The sequence below is a fragment of the Girardinichthys multiradiatus genome, chromosome 15 (assembly GCF_021462225.1).
Source record: "Girardinichthys multiradiatus isolate DD_20200921_A chromosome 15, DD_fGirMul_XY1, whole genome shotgun sequence".
Lineage (NCBI taxonomy): Eukaryota > Metazoa > Chordata > Actinopteri > Cyprinodontiformes > Goodeidae > Girardinichthys > Girardinichthys multiradiatus.
Genome location: NC_061808.1, coordinates 20868414 through 20892504, shown reverse-complemented (window position 1 = coordinate 20892504; position 24091 = coordinate 20868414). Strand labels below are relative to the sequence as shown.

Sequence of the window (24091 nt, the reverse complement as noted above, 5' to 3'; positions counted from 1 at the left end):
TCATTCCACTTCACGATTGTGTCCCACTTGTTGATTCTTCACAAAAAATTTGAATTTTATATCTTTATGTTTGAAGCCTGAAATGTGGCAAAAGGTTGAAAAGTTCAAGAGGGCCGAGTACTTTTGCAAGGCACTGTATGTATGTACAACTAAATGTTAAGTTTTTGACACTGAATTTCACCACGTAGTAATTGTACTTTCAAACCATAATCATTAAACTCAATATTGTACTCATGGGTGCCCTGTAAAGCAGAATAACTGCAGAGTCCTCTATTAGACAAATATGCACCCTGAATGCACTGTTGCAGTTGACTGGGAATGTTTGAGACTAAGTAGTCTTAATTCTTTAATAAAATTCACAGGGTTGAATCGCTTCTGCTATTCCTACTCATGTCTTACTCGTGATCACTCCCCTTCATGGTGTTTTATGACCCACAGTGCAGCCGAGCCTGTTTATGAAGTGATTATTCCTTTACAACCAACGCCTGATTTCTTTCCCCCCATGCCTTTCCACTAATTGTGTGCACATACTGGACACTCTATTATAGTATTAGTGCTAATGAGGCCAGTGACCATGAAGCTAAGTGTCAGACATGACATAAATACAACTCATTAAGATCATTACTGCAATGTAGTGATGGCCGTTTCTTTCATTTTAACCTTTATATTATCTTTCTAATATAATATCGGTTTCATATAAAGTTAAGCCAAATAACCTGTATTTACACTGTCTGCTACTGAGAATGTCGTTTTTAGTTTATTTTTTCATTAGGTTTTTATTCAGACATTTTGCACATTGAGGTGGCATTGTTACACCCAGAACTCTTTTTATGATATCTCTATAAACTCTTTAGACCCTGAGACTGTTATCATACTTTCCTACACCTTGGTTTTTGCATCACCTGTGATAAGACTCTATGGCTGATGATGCTGTTTGATCTCTTTATCTCTTGGTTCAAGTTTCTGCTTCAGTTATTTGCATTTTTACAAAGTTCTGCCTCTTTTATAAACAATAACATTGTTGAAAGGTAATTGGGTCAGCTCAAAGCCCAAAATAACATGAACGTTATGTGTTTTCTTACAAAAATAGGAACTAATGTGACTGAGAAGGCTGGTCACAGCATTGAAGGACCTCTGAAAGTCATTGTATTCCAAATGTCGAACCTTTGGATCAGTTCTTTAACACCACTGTGAAGTTAGTAGTTAGGGAAGAAAATAGTGGGTGTATTTAATGGCATAATATCCATGAATTACATTCAAAAATAAACCATCATACAAAATTATAGCCTGCCATCAATTTTATAAACACTGGGATTTAAGACAGACAAAACAAACAGTGCACATGCCAGATAACCAAACATGCATGTATTTGGAATGCAGGAGGAAACCAGGGAACCAGGAGAAAATGCTCATAAGCATCCAGAGGACACAAACTCCAAACAAAAAGGACCTAGATAAGATTTGACCTTCTAGCTCTGAGGCAACAGTGCTAATCCCTATCTTGCAGCCCCTATTTACGACATTCAGCATATTTTAAGTTCCATATTTTCAGCTTTTGTTTGTCAGATTCCTGCTCTGCTCAGAAGTGTGTTTTAATGTCCTGTCAGTCATTTGTGTTGCAATTTTTCTCATTGGATTATCTGTGCTTTATTATTTTTCCTTAGACCTTACTCTGAGAAGTGTTCGCATCATCAGCCACTCTTGCCGGATCTGAACATTCTTGACCATTGAAACCCAAAGAGTAACTACAAATTGTTACACACAGTGCTGGAAGAAAGTGTTTGTCTCCAAAAAAGATCTTCTATTTTTGCTTTTCTGTCACACTTAAATGTCTCTTTATCAAATACTTTGTAAAATTAGACGACAGGAGCAAATTCAACATGCAGTTTTCAAAGGATGATGACATTTTGCGAGGTAAAAAAGGCATCCAAACCAACCTGGCCCTATGGTAAAAAAAAAAAAAAGTAACATCTCCCTAAACCAAGTAACTTGTTGTTCAACCCTTAGCAGCAATAACAACCACTGAGTCATTGTCACAGCTACCAAAGACTCCTTTACATCACTGTGGGGGAATCTTGGCCCACCCTTCTTGGGCAAATTAGAGAGTTTTTAAACATTAATAGCCTGTTTAAAGTCACGCCATCATACTAGACTACTCCAAAAATATTTTTTGTTGAGCTATTCAGAGGTGCACCCTTTAGTGTGTTTTGGATAGTTACTCTGCTATCATTCTTCTTAAGGATGAAGAAAGCATAATCCATAGTTCAATCAATTTTGGGATCTAATGCAGGTCCTGAGGTACCAGTGCAGTCCGAGAGCATCAGATTACCACCACCATCATGTTAGAATGTCAGTATTTTATTTTTCTGAAATAAATTATTGTGTCACATGGGGTCATGTTGGTTTGGATAACTTTTTCTTGAATTAAATCATTTGAAAACAGTTTTTTGTTTTGTTTTTATATTTCACCTTTTTATCTTAAAATGTTTTGGAGCTGAAACATTTAAATGTGGCTTTTAAAGAAAACAACTAACAGAAGAAATCTATAGGGGACAAACACTTCCCAGCATTTTGTATGCCAAATCAAGGAAGCTGCGAAGATGAATGTGGCAGGAGCAAGTTTTTATTGTTACATTTATTAATTCTTAAGCACCTTCGCAAGGATGAGAAAACAGAGAAAAGAGCCTGTGGCATCAGTGGAGTAGCTAAAGGGGAGTTGGAGACTGATGGCATCACAGCAATGCGACATCACATGCTATCTTATGCAAATGGAATTCCTACAAGCAGTATTCACATTCTCCTCCATAAGGTTTACATCTGAGTTTTCTAGATATTTTTTAATTCTTTCTATTTAAAGAAACTGAGGGAAAAGGGAGAAAAGAAAACACGAAAAAGATGCTGTTATTGTCTTTCTTTGAAGGTAATGTAAATGGGGAAAAGGGATGTAGTATAAAGAAAAGGGGATTTTAGGGATTCTGTGGTATTACGGGAGAGGGGATAAGGAATTTTCAGAAATGCAGCAGAAAATAGTGATCAGGGGAGCTGGGGGTATAATACAGATTACAAACAGTGCAATAGATAAACTGCAGAGAGGAGAGAGAGTAAGGCATTGTAGTATTTCATCATGACAGTCTTTTTTTCAGTCTTATACTTCAAACATCAGCCTGTCCATCACTGTTTTACAGACTTTCTTCTTACTTGTGTTCTTCTCTTTCATGTCATTCTCCCTAATTTTAGGGGAAGTTCAAAATGTACCATTTTGTATAAGGCCATTTGCACCTTACCACAGTGTTTCTCAGTTATAACAAAGAAATACCCCTAACAAGTCCTAATAGCAAGTTAAAGATGTACATGAAACATTACTTTTTGAAGGACTTTAAAAATAACTTATAACCATTCTAAAAATGATTTCCTTGCAAGTATTTGATGGTGACAGCTGTTGAAACGTTGCGTTTATGTACTACAGCCACAACGTTGAATACAATGTAATCTATAACAGAAAATTTTTACTTCTAATACATGGGAACTAGCATTATAACTTTAAGTACATAAAGATAAATCTGAGCACAAAAGTGATAGTGATGCATCAAGGACTGAGCTTTTTCACCCTGACATTAGATTCTGATCCTGAGACTTCACTAGCTCAAGAACGTCAGCTTCCCCTCCTAATCAGGATAAGAGGCAGTGATGCCAGGGCCTCTTAAGACAGACACCCCAGATGCCAAGAGACTTCTTTTTTTGATCCAGAGAATCAATAGACTGGAATTTGTGATGGCATTCAGACCCACAGAGTCTAAATCTTGGTCCAGGGTATATTTTGCCTAAAGGCTGTGGTTATAGCCCTGAAAATAAACTAATAAAACATCCAAGTTCAGAACTCCTAAGAGGACACTTGAAGCCAAGAGTTCACAGTCCTGAGAGACTTATTCATGGCTTCTCCATCCAACGTATTCCTGAATCAGAGCACCAAGGATAGACTGAGAGAAGAAGATGCCCCTTCCTGAGCATGCCGAAAAGGAGGACCACTACTCTCAGGGATGTGTCCACCCAATTTAAACTGACAACCAGCAACCAACAATAATTTGTAAATGTAGAAAGAGGAATGGATCAAGAGGCACCTCCACAGAAGGTGACAAGGACAAAGAGTAAAAATGTGAAACTGGACAGGTGCCCCATCACACACTGGAGCACACCCAGCGAAACCGCAATCGCAATGATATGGGAATAGCATTCCTACAGGAAGTCATGGTATGTAAAAGCAAGCACTGCAGCCGAGCAGTAGAAGGAAGGTGCACTGCTAAGGTGCATTCAAGTACAGCTCGTACCCTGGATTGTCTAGATATCAAAACAACTTCAAGTACAGTATTGTGCAAAGGTTTTTGGCAAGTGTGAAAAAATGCTGTAAACATAGAATGCTTTCAGAAATATAAATGATTGTCTATTTTTATAAATTTACAAAATGCTAAGTGATAGAACCCATAGAACTATCTTCAGCGTAAAGAAGAACAAGACTTACTGGAAGTGATGGTGCGGCTCCCACAGAGCCCTGATCTCAACATCATTGAGTGTGTCTGGGATGACATGAACAGACAGAAGGATGTGAGAAAGTCTACATCCACAGAAGATCTGTGGTTGGTTCCCCAAGATGTTTGCAACAACCTACCAGCCGTGTTCCTTCAAAAAGTGTGTACAAGTGTACCTAAAATTGATGTTGTTTTGAAGGCAAAGGGTGGTTACACCAAATATTGATTTGATTTAGATTTCTCTTTTGATCATTCACTGCATTTTGTTTATTAATAAAAATAATTGATTAACAATTCAGTTTTTGAAAGAATTCTTTGTTTACAGCATTTTTTCACACCTGCCTAAAACTTTTGCATAGTGCTGTAGATTCAAATGTTGGCACAGTCTAATTTAAAGTTTTTAAAGTTTTATAAATTGACAAAATCACATCAAGTCTCTTGTCAGCTCTATACTGGCCTCTTCTTCTACTGATGATGCTGCAAGTCTAGCCACTGCTCATGGGTAATACTGCCCCTAGCTGTTCTCCCGTCCAAATTATAAACCTGTTACTATGTCGTGAGGGTTGACCAAGTTTACCTTCCTTTTACATACATTATCAGGTGCTAATTTCCACCCTAATAATTGTACAAATTCTTTCTTTCAGTTAAGTGCAAAAGACTTTCATTTGAACATAACAGTGGAACATTATTCCATTACTCTTGTTCTTTTTAGACTAAAGTACAAACAGGCAGTAGTGTTCAAATAGATGTATCCAGTATGTTTACACCAGAATAAAAGCCTTACCTTTACCCTCCTGTTCTCATGTTGCCCATACCCTTACCCTTCCTAAATGACTGTTACTCCCCCTTTCATCTGCTGACTTCTTATCTATGATCCTTCTCTTTGTATCTGTGCTTCTCACAACCTTTCCAGTCCTCCTTTTGAACTGCGAATCTGCCACCAAGTCTGCCACTAAGCTTATATTCAGGCACACATACACTAAATATGCGAGCAAGAAGATACACAGACACACAACTGCACATTTCCAGCAGCTATAATTACCTTATGCAAATAAGATCAACAAATAAACCATCTCCTCCTGCCGGGCAGCACGGTATAAGATGCCAACGACTAAAATTTGGGAGCTCATTTAATTAGAATGGAGGTAAAGAAAGAGAGAACATTCACCTAGCCCTCCTGCTGTATTACACTGTCAATTTAAACCTGTCTCTAATATCAAATATCCCCAGGCCTGCATTACCATAGCAATGATAGTACATCTTGCCATAATTTCTTGACATGTAGGAAAAACCTTCGCTAAATTACCTGATTGAACTTGTGCAGGAATAACTGTCTTCACAAGCAAAATTGCAAAAAATTCAATTTATTCCTACACATTTCTGTCAGTTTCTGGAAATTGCTACCATTTGTTTTAATAACCTCATTAGTGTTTTGCTGAGACCTCTGGAAAACATCACAGTATGGGGTGTTTCAAGCTCCTCGTGTGGTGTTGCTAAAGTCAACTCCTAATGTCAATCTTGATTTGGTCATGCCTGCCTTTAATGTTGTGCTGTACCTCCTGCCTTAATACTTGAATTAGATTTAAAAGCAAGCAAGCATCAGGGAACAGGCCTCCATGGTGAAACTCTTAAGTAATACATTTTGAAACACTATATGCAAAACATTGTATCAGATTAGCTTGAATGTATTTAAAGGGGATTTAATTGTGCCTTTGTTGAATGATCAATTTTGATGTTTGATCCTTTTTGAATGAGTTTTATATCCTCTTAAGCCAAACACGCACTGTAAGATTTCAAACACCGTGCAAGACTCGTCAAACTGTGCATGTTTAATATTATAAGATCTTTACAGCAACTCATTTCACACCGCACAAAGAAAAATGCCAGACTTTATGATTTGGTGCCAACTCAGAAACATCCAACAGAAATATCAGTCCAACAATGTATGACGGCAGGTTATGGGTGTTAATGCTTTTATTGTAAGATGCACACAATGAAAAGAGGGAGAGGACGAGGAGGAAAATGAGACAGCTATGGAAATGCCCCAAAATAATAATAGTATGTTGATTTTGTTTTGTTTTTTTCAAAAATCTGCCAAATCAGCAGTCTGTACACCCATCGTACTGAACAACCACACACCACTGGTTCAAAAATTTTGCTTAGGGAGACAACAGGAAGTTTATCCAATTAATGAAGTGTTTCTTTTTTGTTTGGCCGCTTTATCCTGAGCAATGAATCTTTTATTTCTCAAAAGGTTATTGAACAGAAAGGTTGTTAGATCTTTCTGAACTGTCTTACGTGTCAGAAAATATGAAAATAAATACTAACAAAATATTTTATTATCAGTATGGCAGTCATGAAGGGACTATTAGCTGAACAGTCTGCATACAGTGGATGTTCAACTTAAGAATTAAGCCATTTGAAAAGCCCTGAAACAGTCTTTTCTGCTCCTTTTGTCCACTTTCATCATTTTGTAAACACACTGCTCAAAATACTTTCTAGGTCAGAAAGAAGGCCGGGAAAGAGAATGAGTAAAAAGTTGCCAAGGTTCAAATAAAAACTTCAGTTGACCTTCAAAAAGCTGCACAAGCATAATATACATTCTTTTTTATTTTGCTAAATGTTTTAAGGTATGGAGTTTTGAAAAATACGAATTGGCATTTCAAGCCCTTCTGTAACCAGTTTCTCAGTGTCCACGCAGAAAAAAATCTGTCATATTTCATCCAGAAACATTAAATTCTTTACTTCTTTCCACAGGCTGATCCAAAGGAGCTGATTCGATTGGTCACACAGCATGTCTCCTCATATTCGGCCTGGCCGGAGGAGCTGCAGAAGTTAATCAGCCAGCTGTATGTGTACAATGAGCGTTTGACGGACTTCACTCAGGCTCAGGTGTTGCAGGGCCTGGGTCGTGGAGTGGACGTGCAGCGCTTCAGCTCTGACTCCAATTACAAGAAAAACACTATCCTCGGCCTCACAGAGTAAGTGTTTATTTCAGGGACATTTGAGGGATTTTTACCTTCGTGATCGTGAATTGTTAAGCTGGTACCCTGTGGCTAGAAAGGTATTTTACCAGTTGTATTCTGCTATGAGTTGTACTATATCCAAAGTTGTATGCTATATTTAATTTGAAACAGTACTGCAGCACATATGTTATTGTGTAGAAGTAATTAACCTCCCTGCTTTAACAGGATAAAATCAGATCATTTCCCTGTCTTTTCTTGTCTTGCACATGTTTGTGCTTAGGACACTTGATGACAATGTTTACAGGATTGCTTTGTCCCTGGCAAAGCGTTATACTGTTCCTCTGTGGGAGGTCTACATGACTCACCTCGAGTTCCTCTTTACAGAAAACAGGTACATGCACACATACACCATCACACTAGCCCTTTCTTTCTTCTTTTTCTCCTATTTTTCTCATTTTGCTGTGTGATTTGAGTGTAGTCGAGATACAGTAATTAATCAGCCAGAGATTGGAAATGCCTGATTGACCATTCATGATTGGTGATTAGAAGATTTTTTTTTTTTTTAACTGTTGTTTATTACATGCATCAAAACCAAGAAATGTCAACCTTTTTCCTCTATAAATGTATCAGCCAGAAGATTGTACTTTGAGTTGACTAAAAATTACATAAAGGTTAGGAATAAAAGCTTTGATGCCTCAATGGCGATGATTTAAAACCACCAGCTATATCAAAGAAGCTGTTGCACATTTTCTATCAAATATGGTATAGTCCTTAAAAGAAGAACAACTGATGAGAATTGAAATCGGCAGTTCAGACCTCAAAGATAATCAGTGCATCTTTATTTTGTAGGTTTACAGCATTTCTGACATGTCCTCAATTTTTAACAAAAACTACCAGCCAGAACATTTGTTGACTCAAAATGAAATTAAGCATAGAGATATCCCATATGTGTTTAAATTCAGGAAAATGTGAACTTAACTCATTCTTACAGACCTTGCCTACATTAAACAAAGCATTTTTAAAATATCCCAGAGTAAATGAAACATGTAGGGAAAGAGTGTGTTTAAATTTATGAGAGGTTGTGTCAGAAACTATTTTCACAATTTATTGCTCCCACACTTCATAGCTAGTTTATCTGACTAGCACTGCACCTTTCCTTGTTTTTATAGGATGCCTCTTCAGCAGAGTTTGAGGGTTGTTCGTGCTTGGAGGCAAACGTGTGTGCACCTGTGATAAATTCCCACATGTCACATTCTGATATAGGGAAATGCTTTATTGACTCCACTTAACCATAAATTACAACATGCACCTTCCTAAACTCCTTTCACAGCTGCTTTATGTGTGCGTGTTTCCACCAAACCTCAAGATCATGACAAATCTGTGAAGGATATTCATGATATAATCTCGACTAGAAGCATCTGCAGTATCCCCATTGATTTAACGGATGGATGGAAGAAGGAAATGGTATAAATAGTTCAGTTGGGGGAATTTAAAGGGGAAAGATGTATATAGGGAGAATCGGGATTGCAAAATGGAAATTTGACTATTATTGATCCCTAAAGGGAAATAAATACTTTGCATTTCACTCATTTGCCCTATTTAGGAGCTGCCACCAATTATAGTTGGTTAAAGTTAAACTCAGTCCAGATTTTTGGTCAATTCTGGTTCTTTCAGTATAACAACAAGCTTCTGTTTGCCAGACTTCAACCTTCTCTTAGACTTTAACATAACAATGGTCTGGGTCGTAAAGCAAAAATTGCTTTGACACACTCTTGTAAACCCTCTTTTGTCTGGTTTTAAACGAATCAGACTGCTGTTGAAGACAATTCATAAAGCCTGCTGAGTGCCTTCGGAATAAACATAGATCATAACAACCTGCAAACTCAGTTTAGTCCAGGGGTCCTCAACCTTTCAAAAAGCCATTTAAGCCTTCAGACCAGCTAAATGAAGCTCGTTTATAACCACAAATGTTACATGACTTCTTAAAAAGGATAATTTATAAATTTAGCTAAATGTTTAATATAGGAAATGTAATGTTGTTCCTATATTTGTGAAAAATTATGTAAGAAAAGGCAGTTAAAAGGCAGAAAAGCTACTAAATCCTGCATTTGTTGTTATATCTATAATTAAAAACATTAATCCGTTCTATATCCGTTTTAGCCAAAGGCATTAAGAGCCATTGTAGAAGGTCCAAAGAGCCACAGGTTGCTGAAAACTGCTTTAGTCAGTTCATGTGGATTTCCAGTAATATTGATGTTTATGTATACAGGTGTTGTTTAGTTGTTTTTCATGTATTTTTCTAGAATATATTTATTCTCATGTTACTTTGTTGATGATTTCTTAGTCTTGTCTGGATTTAAACCAGGCTGTAGTCTGTGTGTTGCCAATCTTTGCTGATGTTTATTGGTTTAAAATGATTTGATGGTAAACAACCACCTTTGCACGTTGCTGAACCTTAAAAAATGGAGAACTGCATGTTCTCCAACAGAATGTCTATTGCAACATCTTCTTGCTCAAATTTACTACCTGAAGGATGAATTAGGAAACCCTTAAGACTGTTTTTCTTAAAATGACTGAACGGATTAAGACGTCTTTATTGTTGCGCCGTTATACTGGTTAATGTAGAGAAAACTTGAAGTGAGAGAAGCTCATCTTGAAGCTCTCTATATGGAGGTGAATGAAATATTAAAGCTGCATTTTATAAAGAAAAGAGCTGCAACATTTTCCCTCAAGGGGAGCTTAATGGCTGCTGTGTGTGCGCGTGCGCAAGCAGCATCGACCCCATGCTTTAAACTTGACCATACTTGGAGGCTGATGCCCTTTTTTGCCACCACATTTAGTTATTTTGGGGAAGATACTTCTGAAACTAACTGACCTGGCAGATGAGGTTTCGAATGATTTTTCGTTCAAGCAAAATTTTGTCTGTTTTCAAAACTTTTACTCAGAAATGGCATGTCAAAAATATTTTGACCCTTCTTAGTGATCAATGGAAACAATACAACAATAAACCCTTCTTATAATTGCTGAGCAGCATTTTGAATGTTTCCACTGGTGGTTTGATGATTTATCTTTGGTGATGGCCATTAATTTTGTGAGGCTTGAAGGCCTCCTTCCTATCACCCTAATCTTTAGCCCCAACCACAGATTGTTTATCAGATTCTAAATAGATGCCACGTTGATGTATTTGGATTATTATTTTCCCCCTGGTGCCCTGCTGACTCATTTGACCCTCAAAGTGAATCAGAAAAGCTAAGTGAAAATCTATTATTGCTACCTAAGTAAATTAACTTTTCATGTTATTTTTTTAAAAAGGAGATGTTTATGGATGTTTTTCTTAACAAGTAAGTAAAACTGGTTCTCCGGGTTTTCTTTCAAGTAATTAATTATTATTATTATGTGATGATGTGTTTCTCCACAGTAGACAGTTTAACTAATCTCAAGGCACAACAGACTGCAAACCAACTGACTTCAATCAGCCATTTAAAGTGCACCTTATAACATGCTAAATATATGAAGCACAAAATTAACACAGAGAGCATATCTTTATTTACAGGAATAGCTTCTCACATAAAAAGGTGCCTATTTAATCAAGTTTTCTGTCAACTCATTCATTACTTCTGTCTTAATGTGTTCATTTTCAATTCTGTAACGAAGTGTAATTGGTTTCATGTTTAGCAGCCCCTTTATTCTGCAATACCTTATCCTGAAGCTTGGATTAAGGCAAGATTCCTGCAGTTATGTGACCTGACAGCAGAGCTTATGTGTTGGTTTTATTATTGGCTAATACTGTAATACTGTGCCTTTTTTGGACAGAGTGTAGGACACATGAATAGAAAAAAAACTTGGCAAGTCTGATAATTAGAACAAAGCACTGGAAGCGTTTATACATGGGGGCTACTCATTTTCTTCTGCTCACCTGTCCTCTACTCCATGATTCATTAAGCATCTCTTTGGGTTTCCTGTGTTATCAATGAATTCTAATTATTATAAAATACTTCTCTTTTATCTTTTTACCTGGGCAATATCTCTACATTGGTCAGAAAAAAGACCAGTATTCAGTACTCAAACCCAACCTCAATGGATTGATATTGTATAAGAAATATTTGTAAAGAACAAAATGACTTTCACTCTAAGACTCAAAGACATTTAAGGAAAAATGGAGTAAATAGATTACGTATAAATAACTATGAATGGATACTGAATAGATCTATTGAAGCTGAAGTATCTGTCATAATATCTGTGAATATTTGTAAAAAAAAGCTTTCTTTCCCTGATAAAGCCATATAGCTTTTTTAAATCACAGCTAGTGCTGTGACCTTTGAAAGGTACTTTGAACTTTGATAGTCTTAAGTTCCAACTTAAATTTTATTGCAATCTTGTTTATACCAAACTACTAGAAACTGCTCTGTAGCATAGCATATTCTAAAGCTTGTAACATTAAAGCAAGCTACACTGCAACAATGATTACAAAAATTTCACTTTTTGGAAACCAAATGTTTCCTTATTTAATTTTTTTACTTCAATGCTACTCATGAAAAACCATCGAAAATCGGCTTAAATTTAGTTTTAGTTAGTCCTAAAATCAAGCTAGATGTAATTTTGTTATTGCAGCTTCTTTAAAGGGTTAGTTCATATTTTTAGAAGCGAGGTTCTGTGACGCTGTCGGTTGGGTTGGGGTAAGGCTTCCCATCCATTTTGGAATTGATTGTTTTTGAAGTTCTCAATGATAATTTCACACAAAACTCCAAAAATGGGCCTGACACAATTATTGGCACCTTTTCAAAACTGAGTTTAAACAGCATTACATGATTGTTTCAAGCATGTGATGCTTGGTTGAGCAGCCTCCATCATGTTCCAAAGCAATTCAAGCTGTCCTGGAGGCTTAGCGTGCCTCACTGTCAGAGTGAACTGTCCATCGACAAGAGGACTCCATTACTGACACAGAGATATAGAAAAGCTTGCGGACATCTTGTGGACGGATAAGACCAAGATAGAGCTTTTTGGTAAAGCACATCATTCTAATGTTTATCCAAAATGAGTCAAATATGGTGGAGGTTCAATAATGTTTTGGGGTTGTTGTGCTGCTTCTGGCACTTGACTGTGTGCAAGGCATCGTGAAATCTGAAAATTACCAAAGGACATTTGGTCACAATGTAGGGCTCAGTGTCAGAAAACTGGGTTTATGTCCTAAGTCATGGGTCTTCCAGCAGGAGAATGGCTTCAAGGATACTTCAAGAAGCACCCAGTAATCGATGGAAACAAAGTGCTGGAGAGTTCTGAAGTAGCCAGCAATGAGACCGGATCTAAATCCTATTGAATACCTCTGGAGAGATCTTAAAATTGCTTTTGGGAGAAGACACCCTTCAAATATGAGAGACCTGGAGCAGTTTTCAAAAGATGAGTTGTGCAAAATTCCAGCTGAGAGGTGTTGAAGCTTGCTGATGGTTATAGGAAGCAGTTGATTTCTGCTCTTTTTTCAAGGAGTGTGCAACCAAATAATAATTAGAGGGTCCAAATAAATTTGTCTCTCCCATTTGTGGGGTTTACATAAAATTATGTCAAATTTGGCTTTTTTTCCTCTGTCTTCTGATGTTGTTTCAATTCACACAAAGGAAATAAAATGTATACAACAAAACGTGTGTGATTGCAACAATTCTCTAGCAGTAATTCTTTATTTTCTGGAAATATTTCAGGGCCATGACTGTATATATTGATTTTGTTAAGCACTCTGCTGTCTAATATTGTGTAAATGGAAAAGCTATACAAATAAAAGATTAATTGATTGGTGTAACAGCAATACAGTACAACACCCTCCTTCACAGCAAGTTTAAAGCATTCTAGACCCACATATTGCATCTCTTCTAACAATGCAGTGCTGAATAACTATCTGTTCTTATCCAAACCCTCCCCACAGTTTAATCTGTACTGTCTGATTGCTTCTTCAATTGAATATGCCTCAGAGTTTGGGAACATTAGCAATCTCTTTTTGTTTGTTATCTCATGCATCACATCTGAAGCAAACATGTTAATGCGGGCCCGGGACAAGCAGGGAGATGAGGGCTGCAAGGAGCGGCGCAGAGATCAAATCAGATTAAATTGGCTCCTTGTTCTGACTGGTTTTTGAAACAAACAAGAGAAGATTGTAATAACAAGCATCTGATATTACAGCCTCATGAGTACCACAAAGACAGAGTGGGGAAATTCTGCTGCGTCCTTTGAGAGCTACCAACAAGGAAGCAGCGGTAGCAGCAAAGCCAGTGCGGCAGAGGGTAGTAATGAAGCTATCAGAGAGAAATATGCTCACTACAGAGATGCTAAAAACCACAGAGAAAAACAGAAGAAATGCCCCCAACTTAAGAAATTTTTTTTTTCATCAAATAACATCTTACCTCAATAAAGGGTTATTTTAGTTCTAATTGATTCTTTACATGGTTCTCTTTCTCGTTAGAGGTATTATGAATAACTAACAAAACGACCCTGATTGGCTGCTTGTCTGTGAGCGAGACGGAGCACTCACTAAGCTGATCGTGCTTCCCTTTGTATTAGTTCAGATGATTGCAGCCGTATTAGAACTCCTGTGGTGAACATGATTAGTGTTATTTACATTATTGAGCCTATTGTCAGCTGCTGCACCCGCTGCTGCTCTCTATTTAATTTTTTCATTAGCAGAAGCCTCCCAGCTAAGTGTTACAAAGAGCCCAGGGGAAGCATTGTCCACTTTGATGTTGTCTCGTTCTGACAGATAAACAGAAGTCCACTCTCGCAAACACGCTCCCGGACAGCAGCAGATTGTTCGAAGCCCCTCGGAGACCACCAGCGAGTAGCTTTACATCGCCCTTGCCTTTTTAATCTTTGTAGCGCTTCTTGTTTGACTTTAATTGCATTTCTCAGGGGTTTTTCCTCCATTTCTTTGTGCTGCTCTGCTTCTCTTCATTTTTCTTTTGTTCTCATTCTTTGGACCACTTGCTGCTGTTGACTCTTTGCTCTTCTATAACACATACTCAAATCGTGCTCAGCTTGAGCAAATGAAAAGGTTTCCACCGTCTGAACCTTAAATCCGTCCTCAGCTTCATTTTCCTCCCCTGTCCTTCAGTCGTTTTTTTCTTTTTTCTTCTTAGCATAAGTTTGTTACCTGTTCAAATTCGTAGGTTTATTGCCAGCTTTGAAAACACTTTTTTTTTTTTTTGGAGGGCTATAAATTTTCTGATAAGGCCACAGAAGTGTGCCGTTTAAATCAGTTTGTAAAACGCAATTTCCAGAGCTGGTTGTTCTCCTTTTGATTTACTTTAATGAAATAATTTTTTTTCTCTGTGTTACTGTTTAACTTTCCTGCTGTGTTTAAGTGGCTCCTAGCCTGTCTTGGTTTTTTGTGGTCTTAATAAACAAACCTTTGTTTCTGAGACTATAAACAGGAGTTTCCATCCTTTAAACAGATTTTTTTTTAAATCGAGTTTTTCACATTTAATACGCTAGCCTTTTGGGTTACCGGCTTATTTTTGTGTTGGTTATGTACGGTTCAAAGCAGACTTTAACATACACTGTATGAAAAAACAGACCTAAACAATTTTTCTAAATGCCTGACATAGAAATTCAGAAGTTTATATAACCTTAATATTTTTTAGAATTGCCTTAAAAGCGTGTGTCTTGGATCAAACTTTCCTGGTTTCCCTCCAGAACTCTTTACAAAGGTTTGCACATTGTTCTTTCCTCAAGACTCCAACTGTTTTGTGAAGTGCACCAATCCCTCCTGCAGCAAAGCACCCAAACAATATGATGCTGCCACCCAAGTACGTCATACCTAGGATGGTATTCTCAGGCTTTTAAGTGTCCAGCCATTTCCTCCAAATGTAATGGTGCTTCTTGTGACCAGCACCTCAATTTTAGTTTCATCAGACAACAGGACATGTGTCAAAACATTAAGGTCTTCGCCCCTGAGTGTATTTGGAATATGCAGTCTGGCTTTTTATGTAGCTTTTGGCACAATTACTTCTTCATCCGAGTGGCCTTTGAGACCATGATATAGAACTTGTTTCACTGTAGATAACAATAGTCTCTGATGAGCTTCAGCTAGGATCTTCACAAGGTTTTTTACATTTGTTCTGAAATTGGTAGGCACTTTTTGCACAAATACACATTTATCTTTGGGTCACAGAACCCGTCTTCTTCCAGAATATTATGATAGTCTGCACATTCCCATTGTGTTTAGATTTACAAATTACTTTTTTAACAGATGAATGTTGCACCTTCTGGCATCTAAAAATTGTACACAAGAATGAACCAGACCTGTTAGGGTGTGCCTAATTTAAGCTTAAATAATCTCAATTAACCTATGGGAATCTTACAAAGCCATCACATGATCATCTGGGCTAGTAATCTTTACGTACATAAACGTCTGAATAATATTTATACAAATACAAATAATTTTGGTAATCCCAACTGACCTAAAATAGGTTAATTTTAGTCTTATTTAAACTCAGTTGAAAAAAATGGTTGTGTCCTTTTATACGGTGTATGTAAATATGTTTCTAAACACATTTCTGCTCTGTTGATTTGATTGTCAGCTGAATTTGTCTTTTCCTCCTCTTTCTCTCCCACTTCAAGTCTTTCCACTGAAGAAATTGAAACTCGAAGTAACTCCCTCAAACTGTTTGACACTTTGAAATGTGACCCGGAGGCCTTTTACAGCCACATGACCAAATATGTTTTGCCCACTGTGGAGGGAAGCGACCTGGGACGCCTGCTCTACTACTACACCTTGTTAGACGCTGCTGGTTGTGAGCCTTATGTGACCACCATCATAAAACCAGACTCTCACATCAAACTGCTGAAGAAGCTTCGCGCCGTTGCCAAAGGTACGTTTTTCTTTTTATCAGATGGAGATGTACTGCAGAACTGCAAGTTTTTATGTCTTTTTTATTTCATATTTTCTTTCGTTTCAACTATAGAATGTAGTGTATTTTGTTGGGATTTTGTCTGATAGACCAACACAAAGTAGGGCAGTGTCATCATTTGTATTCAGCCCCATTTACTCTTAATAAAATCCAGTACAACAAGTTGCCTTCAGAATACAGCTTAGTATTTCATAAACTTGTGAAGGCTTAAGGTGTGTTTGGCAAAAAAAAAACAACCCAAAAAAACCATTTTCCTATTCATTGAACATCTTCTAGAGCTCAGATTTAATACATTTTCAGAAAGTAGAAAGAGTATTGCAGAACTGCACATCAGTAATTCAACGCCCTTACCTGGGCCTGTGGTAACTCTGGAAGATGTGCACATATTCAGGTGCTCAGGTGGAGGAATCTATTGACAGGAAAACTATTATGTACACCATAACAGTTATTATTGTTGAAAGAAAATCAAAAGAAATTCTGTTTGCAGAACTGAACTTTTTGTCTGGCATTAAAGATTCTACCAATCGGATTTAGCTTGAAATACTTTGCTAGAAAATTGTTACTTTCAGTCTTTGGATGTGTAAAACATTTAAATGAAGGATTTATTGTTGATTTTACTGGGGAGTGATCCGCCCCTGAATGTAACGGTCAAAAAAATCCCCGTGAAGAAAAGATTAAACGTACCCAACGACAAATCTACACAGTCAGAGGTTACATGTATTATCTTATATTTATTTTATTTCCTCCTTGATCTTGTTCTGTTCCTTTCATTTCTTCCCGATCGGTTCATGAAAACCTTTCCTGCAGTGCTGAAACAAAATGCAATCAATTCCCTGTAAATGAAAAAGACACCAATGCATGTCTGTATTATTAGTCAAACAACTGACACCCTGAGAACCTGTATTGACAGCACCAAAGTGAGCACTGCTCTCAAAGGACATCGAGACCAGCAAGTCACCCTCTCTGCCTTGAGTGCCCATTCTTGGTTTTGTTGGGGTGAAAATCTTGTCAGTCCGTTGGAAGTTCAGTAAAGGTCAACCGAGTGTCATCTTGTGTTTTCACGCCTCGCTTCCTCCTTCTGCTTCTGTAAGCGCCACAAATTTTAACAGGGACACATGTCTCTGTTTAAAACAGACACACAAAGCAAAGACGCACACTCCTGAGGGATCGGCATCAGGACTAGGATAATACACCAGCAAAATGTTAACTTAAGGTTTAGGCTCAGTGCTTCCTTTCAGTGTAGGGGAAGCAAATCAAAAATATGACAACAAAACAAGTTTTAATGTGTTACAATATAAGAAGAATTCAGAGGCATGCTTGGCTAACTGCTGCTGAAGTGATTGATATCGTAGGTGTGATTTGCAGAGGTTCAGACATCTGGTAATGCTTTCTTTTGCAAAAACAGCACAACCTCAGTACATTCTAGCCATACAGTTAGCTTACCTCATGTGGATAAGGTCACAGCTTTCTGTTCTTGAGATGTTCCTACGCTCCCATAGTTAAGTGTCGGATTCTTTTCTAAAGAAACTCATTACAACTTAACTAAAGACTCATCAGAACCATTAGTCTTATGGGCTGCACTATTCAGATATTAAATTAAATGGCTAAATTTGGGGGTTTGCTAAAAAGCTTTTGAGTAGTGTTTTGTTTTTTATTTACTGACTGAATGCATGTGCATTCAGTCAGTAAAAAGGGGACACTATGTTTTGCACTTTAGACTACTTCTGATTCAGATTGGACATCCCGGGACTTGTGGTTAAAATTCAAAACAATGCACGAACACTATATATTTTTTGACATTTCAAAAATTAACAAAAGCACCAAATCTGTGTTTTAAACAATCTGCATTTACTGTTGGATAATCTAGTGTTTATTTGACAACTACTAGAGCTACAGATTTAAAAAAAAAGCTGATCTAAGTAAGTTCAGTTGCTAAAAAAGATGGTTTCTATGGTTTCTATAATATGCAATGTGGTATTTTTTAATTTGTGGAACCTGAAGATAGTGCTACCATTCAAGCTATTCAAGATGAATGTTTTGCACTTAACTTTCCAGAATGTTTAAAAAAAACACAGAAACAAATCTACAAATTTGAATCATGGAAAAGCATAGAATGTTGGGATGAAAAATGTGCAGAAACATGGAAGTTTTCACAGCCTGATTATTTCACATCATTGGTTCCTTTGATAAAAACTGCTGCATTAATTCATTGGCTTTAACTTGAGTAAATGTCTCACAGTCTCTGATTTTCTAGGTCAGTTAATGATGTCTTTAAAGTGTTATTTGCGGCATCTGTTTGAAACATTTTCACTTTGGCATCCATGTAAACACATCAGGGCATGCACTCCAGCTAAGCCGCAGAGGAAAGACATCAGCAGTGAACTTAGAGAAACAATTATTTCTTTCTTTTAATCTGGGATTTGTCATGAGACAATTTGCAAATAATTTAAATCCATTATTTTACCGTGGCAAATATGTATTTACAGGCGGCAAAAAAAAAGGTTGTTGCAAATTCATCCAAAGGTTCACTATGAAATCCTCAAATAAACTGTAACACAAGACTCTAGAGCTGCATGTCAGATGCCACAAACCCACTCAACCTGTTAAACGCTGAATTTCATAACTGTATGGTTAAAAAAGGACTAAACTAATAGAGTTTGTTTGAAGGGGTTGCCAGGAGAAAACATCTTCTCCCTCTTTGGCAGCACAAATAAGTTTCAGTCAAATCGGCCACGAGACTTCTGGAAAAATGTTCTTTGGACAGAAGGGACTAATGTAGAGATGTTTGGCGTTAGGGCCAACAAAAACACACATATCAGCACAAACACTTTATAACAAAACGACAGGATAAAAAGTTCAGCTTGGACTTTTTCAACATAGCAACACCTCCTAATCTCCTGTCTTCATCAAATATTTAGCATCGTAGAACCTCAGGAGGGTCTGAAGGATCTTTTAATTTAAAAAAATAAGCCAACAGTTGAAAGGGCCCAGAAATAACAGGGTAGATGGCTGCCTCAACAGAATTTTCACTTTCACTCCAAGCTCTAAAACTTTTTTTGTTATCCCAGAAATTATAGCAAAACCTAACCATAGTGCAGTTTTTTCCAGCCCGAATCCTTCAAAGTTTTTCAAAGCTTAATACCTCACGTACAGTTGCTAGTCGGGGCTGTACCTTGATCCAGGAGGTAAGCTGCAATTTGACACACACTGTTCAGGGGAGGGATTTAGTAATCCATCAGTTTTGCAGATGCTGCAGCATTAACTCCAACAGATGCACATTACCACACATACATATAAATTCAGACCAAATGTAGAGCATCCAAATTCATGCAGGCTACTTGTGTCTTAGCTGACTTTGTGACATTACCTCCTGGAAGCTTATGTGCTCGGCTCTGGGTCTCTTTCCAACTCCCTCACACACAACTTTAGCCCAAGCCAGAAGTTCCAACTCAATGGGAGTGAAATTGTCACACAGGCTGTTGTGGTATCTCCGGGGCCAATAACTTTCTGCTAACATAATCAAACCTTGACACACACTCACTCGAAATGACTCATTTATTTGTCACATGGAAAACCACCCCAGCGAATGCAAAGTTGTGGTGAGAAATGCATTGATGCTTACCACAGGCATTGATGCAGTAAGGATTTGGGGCTTTTAATGATAAATTTGGGCTTACATTTTTCCAGAGTGGAATGGTTATACATCATGCAATTAAAATAATTAATTAGAAACACAAAGTAGGTGGATAGCCTTTAATTTTTTAGAGGGGTATCATCCACACATGTTCAGGAATATAAAGTTGAAGATTTTTCCATACATTATAAAAAGAACCATAACCTTAACTCAAACTAAATGTTTCTTGTTTTATGTCAGTTAGGACTAAGATTGTTTCTATTTACTAAATGCCAGAATAATGAGAGAATTGAGAAAAAAAAAGCATTTGCATTCACAAAAGTGCTGTTTTTTAACTTTTTGGGGTTGTCCAGTTTAAGATAACATAGCTTTGTAAGCTTCTAATTCACAGCATTTGTGTAAAGTTAAGGCACACCTCAGAATGTAAACACACTGCTGAACTGTGTGACATAATGTTGAAAAACAACAGAAATCAGCCAGGATATCAGGGAGATTAACTGTTAACCTGTGTAAGTCTGGCTCATCCTTGGAAACAGCTTTAAGAGGCCTTAAGGTTCTCCCGTCATGTAAAAATTTAAAAATTCCACCATCACAATGTACAGGAAGGAGACGGGCTTTGTGTCCCAGATATAAACGTGTTTTTGTGCAAAATGTCTGTATTGACCCCAATTTCAAAAGAAGACCATGTGAAAAAGCTGGCTGAAGATGGTAAGAGAGTGACATTACCTACAATGATATGAGTCCTGTATCAAGGAAGAAAATAGTACTCCAAAACCAACATAAAAAAGCCAGATTTAAGTTTGTAAATTCACACAGGGAAAAAGCCTGTCCTGCAAGCCTGATAAAATCATGCTAACTTTGAATTATGGTTTGGTAGCATCATATTGTATTAAGGTTTTGCAGCAGAATGGACTTCACAATGTAGATGGTTTGAGGAAATAAATATTAATGCATTATCTCAAGACATCAACCGAGAACTTAAAGATTGGGCACAAATGGGTCTTCCATAAGGGAAAATTAAAAATACAGGCAAATTATTAAAAAATTACTTATGGTAAACAAATTTCATGTTTTGGTTTGGCCATCACAAAGCCCTGATCTCCGTCCTATAGAAAACGTGTTGGCAAAGCTATGACGGTGTGTGGGACCAAGGCACCCTACAAACTAGACTCAGCTATTGCAGCTCTGTCAGGAGGAATGGGCCAGAATACTAGCAAAACATTTTGAGAAGCATATGGAAGGATAACCAAAATGTTTAGCCCAAGTCATACAGTTGTAAATGCAGATATATATATATATATATATATATATATATATATATATATATATATTTAATAACACCGTATTAAGTGTCAAGCATGGTGGTGGCAGCATCGTGCTGTGGGATGGTTTTCCTCCTAGAGATATAATGAACATGGAGGACTACCACCAGATTCTCCAACTTTACCTCAGATCAGCAGCTGGATGGCTGAAAATGAACACAACTGGTTGTTCAAACAGAAAAATGATTCCAAACACTTGTGCCAGCTGGTTTAGGAATCCTCAAGAAGAGTGAACGTAAATTTCCGACTATTAGTGTACTTAATGTCTGAGTGGGCTGTAGGGAGGAAGGTGATGACATGGAGCTTGGAGGAGACTGAAACAAAAGCAGGAAAAGGAGGATGTGGGGCAGAGCCAGACAGTGAGAATGAGAGAACATCTGTAAGGGTAACTCTTATCTGTGGTTTAAGTGTTCTGTCTGAGGTTGTCTAAAAATGATTGCCGTTCTCAGTTTGATAGGTTTTATGTTAGCATGATTTTGTTTTCTAGGTGGAATATTCTGAGCCATTCCACGAAGCGCTCCCCACAGACAGGAGAGTATTAAATATTTAACATCCAGACAGACAGTGGTGTTGCCACCGTGATGCGTCTGTCTGAATGCACTGGAGACCTCGAACACATCACCAGCTCATTCCCATACACACAAACATAAACACAGGCTGGAGCAAAGCTGCAGTGCTTGACATGATCCATGCAGACACATTTACATTGTCAGACAACACTGCTTTCACACGCAACAATCTTTGTTGTCCACATCAGCTTTTTACTCTCCCCTAAGCAAGATAACAAAGCTATGTCATCTTGAACCTAAGCATTTGTGCATTTCTGATGTGCAGTAGATTATAAAACATTCTATTCATGTAAGCTTTTTTCATGTGATATAGAAGTGCAGCAGTTTAGCATTGAATATTCACGCCCTATAGATTACAATGAAATAAACCTGTACCTACTCTGCAATGAAATGTTGAAACTACAGATTCTGTACTTGTCGTCATATTTTTGCTCTTTCGCCCAGCTCTGAAGCACAGTAAAGTAAATACGATTTAAATTTACATAGTTTTGAGTAACAAGCATTTGTATTCAAGAGAGGGGTTGTGGTCTAAAAGATTATTACTCTATCTAAGGTGTGCATAGTAATTAAGCAGCTTCATTCCCTTTTTAAAAAGGACCCAGAAAGAGAATTAGCATATAATAGGTTGTATGTTTGAAACAATATCTACTTGACAGTTGTAACAGTCCTTTCACAAAAAATGTTCATGGAGGAAAAAACTGTGGAAATTAACAGGAAAAAGGTGAAAGGTTTAACAGTAAGCAAGGTAGAACCCATTATCCTTCAGTGACAGCCTGTAGAAGTACCTCCGCCCACGTGTCTTTCTAGAAGAACGAAGTGTCAAGTGACCAGAAACATGGTCGAGGTAAAGAATGGGAGGAAAAAACGTCTGATTTAAGCATCAAGACAAGGCAAGCCTGATGAAGGAATTTTCTAAAGATTTTAAATAGCACATCAAGTGAGAGGGACTTTTTTTTACTGTACGTAGATTTGTACAGATCAGTCAGTGACACTGCTTTCAGTAGGAAATAAAGACCAATACAGAGTAGGACATGATTTTAAAATAGAATTAAAATGATACATTTTTTCACAAATAAAGAGCATCATATCTTTCTGAATTACTTCTAATGTTTGCGGAAAAACTGTTTTAGTATTTGAAAAATAATATTAAGTATATTTTGTTGTATATTAGATATTTTATTATATGACAAACTTGGAAAAAGTTCCAGATGATGGCACATACACATTAAAGAATCAAAGCCAAGTCAAAGAGTTATATTTGGTTGGATAAAGACAAGCACCTTTAAGTTTTAAGATGTAAAATATGTTTTTTTTTATGTTTTGTTTCGTATTCTTGGTGTTTGCAGGTGTAAACTACAGAAAGCTGACTGATGAGTCCTCTGATCCATTGGCCACCTTACAGCTGGTCCTGACCAGTCAGAATGTTCTGTCCATCTCTAAACTCTCCAATCGGCTGCCTTTGCCCGGAGGCGGCAGGTCGACGGTCTCCCCCAGTGCAGTGCACGCAGTATGGCTGCAGAAGCTGTTTTGGAAAGGAGACCCACAGCTGCTGAAAAGACCCCCACAGAGTGATCAGGACTACCTGCATGCTTACGACACCTGTGCGAAGTACATGGACAGACTAGTCCCTGCGGATGCCATCCACTTCCTGGACGGCATCACTTTCTCTCCCGACGCAGCAAAAAATGTAAGCAGCTCCAACTCAACTTGCCATCCATATGAGTCAATATTTGTCCAACAGAAAAGATGAAAAAGCAGCATAGCACAATGCAGCATAGATCAAGCTTTTTTTCTCTGTGATAGCATTAGACAGGAACCGATGGGAGCTGGCCATACACATTTGTAACTGTGGCATTTGTGGTCGCTGGTTTCAGACAGCCACCCAGATGGGGACTCATATTGTGCAGGAGGAAGGATTGTGGGGATTTTTTAGTCACTACATCAGCCTGTCATATTTCTCCCTCCGTAGTTTTTCTTATGGAGCTGATCTGCTCCCGTGCTTCCAGCTTCATTTTGAATTGTCAAAAGCCCCCATGCTAATTTCAGACGAGTTATTCTGTTCACATCCAAATTCCTAGGCCTCAAAACCCATACCAGCCCTGATTTATGAAAGAAATTATGAAATTTCCCTGGAAATGTCAGGCACATAATTACTGCTCTGTGAGAAATTGTCCTGCGGTGGAATT

General features: G+C 37.6%; 1 protein-coding gene across 5 annotated transcripts in view; it reads left to right on the top strand.

Annotated features, from left to right (window-relative positions):
* The window catches only part of nbas (NBAS subunit of NRZ tethering complex), a 233695-nt gene that overhangs the window by 135481 nt on the left and 74123 nt on the right, over window positions 1-24091 (top strand). For all 5 annotated transcript variants that reach the window (XM_047387102.1, XM_047387101.1, XM_047387103.1 and 2 more), the window contains exons 42-45: window positions 7281-7504; window positions 7770-7880; window positions 16091-16341; window positions 23252-23592. In XM_047387102.1, coding sequence (XP_047243058.1) covers window positions 7281-7504; window positions 7770-7880; window positions 16091-16341; window positions 23252-23592 — 927 coding nt within the window. The remainder of the gene's footprint in view (window positions 1-7280; window positions 7505-7769; window positions 7881-16090; window positions 16342-23251; window positions 23593-24091) is intronic.